This window comes from Microtus ochrogaster, chromosome 21 (assembly GCF_000317375.1).
Source record: "Microtus ochrogaster isolate Prairie Vole_2 chromosome 21, MicOch1.0, whole genome shotgun sequence".
In the NCBI taxonomy this organism is placed as follows: Eukaryota; Metazoa; Chordata; class Mammalia; order Rodentia; family Cricetidae; genus Microtus; species Microtus ochrogaster.
The window spans coordinates 32,690,111-32,695,197 of record NC_022022.1 but is presented as its reverse complement, the minus strand read 5'-3'; the positions used below and the strand labels follow the sequence as shown (position 1 = coordinate 32,695,197).

At 43.0% G+C, this 5,087-nt stretch overlaps 1 protein-coding gene across 1 annotated transcript in view; it reads left to right on the top strand.

Moving 5' to 3' along the window:
- Positions 1 to 5,087, top strand: part of Metap1 (methionyl aminopeptidase 1) — a 32,211-nt gene that overhangs the window by 24,913 nt on the left and 2,211 nt on the right. Inside the window, exons 8-9 of the mRNA XM_005357432.3 lie at positions 7 to 128; positions 2,986 to 3,051. Coding sequence (XP_005357489.1) covers positions 7 to 128; positions 2,986 to 3,051 — 188 coding nt within the window. The remainder of the gene's footprint in view (positions 1 to 6; positions 129 to 2,985; positions 3,052 to 5,087) is intronic.

The following is a 5,087-nucleotide window of genomic DNA, read 5'->3' as shown; positions in this document are numbered from 1 at the left end:
ATACAGAGAGCTGGGAAATATCATTCAGAAACATGCCCAAGCAAATGGATTTTCAGTTGTTCGAAGCTATTGTGGGCATGGAATCCACAAACTTTTCCATACAGCCCCCAATGTGCCACATTATGCCAGTGAGTACTGTTCAAATACTTTAGGGCCTTCTATTTTGTATTCATGAAGGAATGTATTTGCTGTGAGTACACCCTTTCCCGCCCAGTGTTACCTGTTCAAACACAAGTTTGAAGTCTTTCTTACATGATAGTCTATAGGAGGTGTTTGGTCATGAAGGGGTGATCCAGGCTCTGTTTCCTTCAACCCATCTTTTCCCATCACCAGTCACCATGACATCATCTCCTAGTCAACAGATAACGTGTCAGGAGGGGATGGAGATGCTTGGAAGGATGTGCTTGGGAGTTGTAGTCTACCAGCTGGAGATGAGCATAAATCACCTGTATTTGTTCCAGTTTGTAGGAATTGAGTGACTTAATTATATCTAACTGCAAGGGAAGTAGGGAGTGTAACCTGACTGCGCACTCTAGGAGAGACCCAAATGGATGTGGTGATCCGTACATAGTCTTGCTGTCACCCTTCTGGTTCCTTAGGTGAAATCAGTTCGTCCTAACTTGGTTTGCTGTTAATTCTTTGTGTATTATTTATTGGTTTAATAACGGAGAATAGGTGGTTATTTTAAGTCGAGAGTAGTATGGAAGAAAAACAAAGGAAGTCTAAGACATTGTGTTCCAGAGATCTTTTCTCTGGGAGATTAAACCGTTAATGGATGCATCTGTTATTTGGTGTTAGAAGTAAAAGCTGTCCACAACAGTGAGGAGCAGGAATTTAATGCATGTGACTGTATTCTCTTAGACACGTTTCTTCATCTCTCTCTGACCTTTTATGTAAACACTCAGTAATGTCTTTGTGTCAATTTTTCTCATCCTACAGTAATAGGGAATGATGATATCCAGGAATTGTTAGGATTGAGTTGATACCTGGGAAGCACTTAGAGTTTGCCTGACATTCCTACCTAAAACGTGACCTGCGGTTTTAGAATGATGGTGACATGATATGCGTTATCTCATGTGATGGTCACATCTCTACATCATCCCTCAGCTTTGTTGTTCACTGTGCCTGCTAGGCAAGCACTGGCACTGAGCTCCATCTTCAGTGTCTTTGAACCCAGCTTTCCGCAGACTACGTGCTCACACGGGCAGCTCCTTTGCTTGGGATTATGAGTAGTGAACAAATGCTTTTGGGGTCTCTCTGCCTGGATTCAGTCTTTCTCCTGGGTCTAGTGCTTCTTACAGTAAGGACTGAGCAGTTGGTTGCTGGGTCCTGTACAGTAACTAAAGTATGCCTGAGATTACTTTGCAGGTGGAGGGAGTCCTGAATAGATGTTTTGAAGTGAGACCCACTCTGAGTTTGCCTGCAGGTTTCTTTTGAGGGCAAGGAACAGACGGTATGAGGAAGAAAAGATGCAGGATTCTGACTGCACATGTTAGCATCTTTAGAAACATTTCTGGGAGAGCACTGCTAACCTAGAATGGACATAGCAGTTGAAATCCTGAACACACAGCAACCGTGACTGCTCACATGGGGGCTGAGGAAGAAACTATTGTTCTGGTTTTAAATTTTGTAGTTTGTTTATTTATTTATAAACGTTAAAACCCATCTCTGTTGCTGTGGAAGCAACCGACAGCACAGCTTTATTAGATCCCTTCATGCCTCTTGTTCTCTGTGGCACCACACAAGAATTCCTAGCATTTTCTCTTTGGTAGACCGAGGGGAATGACTCCCTGTAAATCAGAAGTTGCAGGCCATTTTAGAACAAGTTCATGATATTAGAAATGAAAAACCTAATTCTTAAGAGTTCTTAGTTGCTTTCTGCTTCCAAGGGTTCACATGACTTTAAAAAGCAGATCTGCAGTGAGTGTACGTTGGGGAGCCTAAAGTAGTGGGGAGCAGTAATGCTGGCTGTTCACCAGGAGGGGGCTTGAATGGAAGTGTGTGTGTGTGTCGCTTGCCTGCCCAGCTGGAGTAGATAAAGTTAGTATTTGTACACTAGCAACTCAGTGGGAAGGATGCCTTTGACTGCAGAAGAACCTTGGAGCGACGGACATGTCTGCCCTCTGGTGGCCAGCCTGAGTAAATGCCGTGCTTATTTAGCTGATAAATGATCACTTTTTATGCTTTCGTTTTTTAAATTTAAACTTGTGCTCCATATTGGCAAGGCCTTTCTGAAAAGACTGTTTTTACTTTTAAATTCTGGCTTTGGAGACGAAGCAGGACCAGGCAGCCTTACTCATGTCTCACGGTGGTCCTAAAAATATTAGTTGTGAAGTTGACAAAAGGCAGAGTTAATATGTAGACTGTAAAGTGCAATTTGCTTTCATATAGAAAGAGATGTCTCCTTATCATTTAAACAAGTTGCCTATTCTGCAGTTTTAGTTCCCTTTGAGAATGAGATAAAAGACTACTTACAGACCTTTCTCTAAGTTGTGTATTTGTTTCCTAGTGTGTATTCCATTATGTAACCATCCTCCCCTTCCTCAGAGAATTGAGAGGCTCTGGCATATGACACATATCACTCACACTTCCCTAAGTGGATAGGTGATGGGCAGTGGCATTCTGTTTGATCCCCCCCCCCCACACACACACTTACGGAGTTCTGGGTATTACAGTGTGCTCCTCCACGCCGAGCAGTGATTGCCTTTTCTAATCTCTGCACATAAAGACTGCTTTTCCACAGTGGTGACTGTATCTGAAGCCTAGCCTGTGGACATCCCTCTTTTATCGCAGAAAGCCAAGCTGGAATACAATCTGCCTGCAGACAGGTGGTTACTGGTGATGGCCTCTTTGCTGAATGACAGACTATGAGAGAATTTAATGAAGGGGAACTTCTGGAAATGTCAGTGCCATGTTCCTATAAGCTGTTCAGTTCAGTGCTGTTGGGTTTTGGTGTGTCTTTTTGAGACTTTCTTTTAATTTCAGAAAATAAGGCAGTTGGTGTGATGAAGTCTGGCCACGTGTTTACAATTGAGCCAATGATTTGTGAAGGTGAGTGTGTGTGTTCCTATACTCTATTTGTAACATTTCTTTTACTTACTTACTTACTTACTTACTTACGAGTGTGTGTGTTCCTATACTCTATTTGTAACATTTCTTTTACTTATTTATTTATTTATTTATTTATTTATTTATTTATGTTTTTTGAGACACAGTTTTTCTGTATAACAGTCCTGACTGTCCTGGAACTCATTGTAGATTAGGCTAGCCTTGAACTTACTGAGATCTGCCTGCCTGTGCCTCCCCAAGTGCTGATATTAAAGGCATGTTCCACCGCTGCCCTGCATGTTTTTAAGTTTTGCAGGTATACACATAGTATGTGGAGCAGGCAATGAGTGGAGATTTGTTCTCTACCATGTGTGGCCTGGGAACCAAATTTAGGTTGTCAGGCTGTTGGCAAGCACCCTTATCTGCTGATATTTCAGACCTTGTAACATTTGCTGAATTTTTATTTGTTTTTGTTATCCATCAAATCAGTAGCTGGTTCTGCCTACCTCCTTTTGCTTCATTCTCCCCTTTGCATCTTGATGGGTAGATGTAGAGACTCAAACATCCAAAGGTTTCTAAGAAGATACTTTGATAATTCTGCTGTCAGTAAGTGTAAATTACTTGACTGTGGTCCCTGTTCATAGAGATCTTGTCAAAGGATGAGTTCTCAAAATACGATTCTACATCAAGCCTCTGTAGAAGTTCTTGCCTGATAGAGCAGGGGAAGAGGAGACAGACACAGTTATACAAGTTAGTTCCAGCTAATGAAGAAGGCAGTAGAATAGTAAATAGATCTTTGAAGAGTCTAACTTGCCCAGGACACATAACATAGCTGCTTATGTTGCAAAATCTGCCAGACTGATGAGCCATCCAGTCCTCCACAGTCAGCATGCACAGCTGGGGTTTCCTGCAGCATCACAAGTGAGCACATCGCAGACACTGGTCTCCTGTGGCCGTTCTCTCTGTTCCTCTGGAAGTACGGGCTGTCACGTGGGAGCTTTGTTGTCAGCACTTAGCAGATTGTAACTGGGAAGTACTTCTCTGAGTTCTTCATTGGATCTAGGCAGTACAGCATGTCAATGCTGTTGACTGGTTTCTCTGAGCCCTCTGTTGAAGCACACCTTCCCAGACCCTCCAGCTATGAGTATCCACGTGTGCGTCAGTGCTCAGAGGTCAGACTCATGCTCTATTTCTCTGGAGCCATCCACTTTGTTTTTGAAATAAGTTTCTCACTGGGACATGGGGCTTGCTAATTAGGCTAAGCTGGCTGCCAGCAAGTCCCAGGAGAGCTGTCTGTGTCTAAGTCTTTCAGAACCTAACATTTTATATGGGTGCTGGGTATCAAACTCAGGGCCTCAATGCTTTTAAAAGTGCTTTGCCAATGGGACCATTGCTTCAGGCCTCTGATTTTTCTTAGCCCTCCAAAACCTGTTTCTCAGGCTAGATGGTGGTGGCACACGCTTTTAATCTCAGCACTCAGGAAGCAGAGGCGGGCAGAGTTAGAGGCCAGCCTGGTCTACAGAACTAGTTCCAGGACAACAGGGTTACACAGAGAAACCCTGTCTCAAAAAAAACCAGAAACAAACAAGCAAACAAACAAAAACCCTGTTTCTCTTTGCTCCTTTTTTTCTCTGGTTATAAGGACTTCATACTATAATCTGTCCCCAGCCATTTGCAGTCACGTTGGAGTGACATGCTGTGGCAGTGTGGGAACTCGTGCTCACTGTGCACACTGAGGTAGTTGACTCCCTTAGTCTGCAAAGTCGCCAGTTCAGTTTCTGCTCAGTTCTCCGGGGAGGAGTTTCCATGTGTTTGCTGGAAGCAAGTCTGATGTCTTTATTTTGGAAATGTCACCTTGATTTGAGAAATAGAAAAATGGTCAATTTGTTACACTGAAGAAAACTGGACATGGTTACTTCGTTAGTGAGAGCTGCACATGGGATGAAATGGAAAGGCTTTACCTGAAACAGAGTGTTGAGGAGGATCTCGATGGGGGATTCAACTCCTCTTTCCTCTCTGCTTTTTTTTTTTTTTTTTTT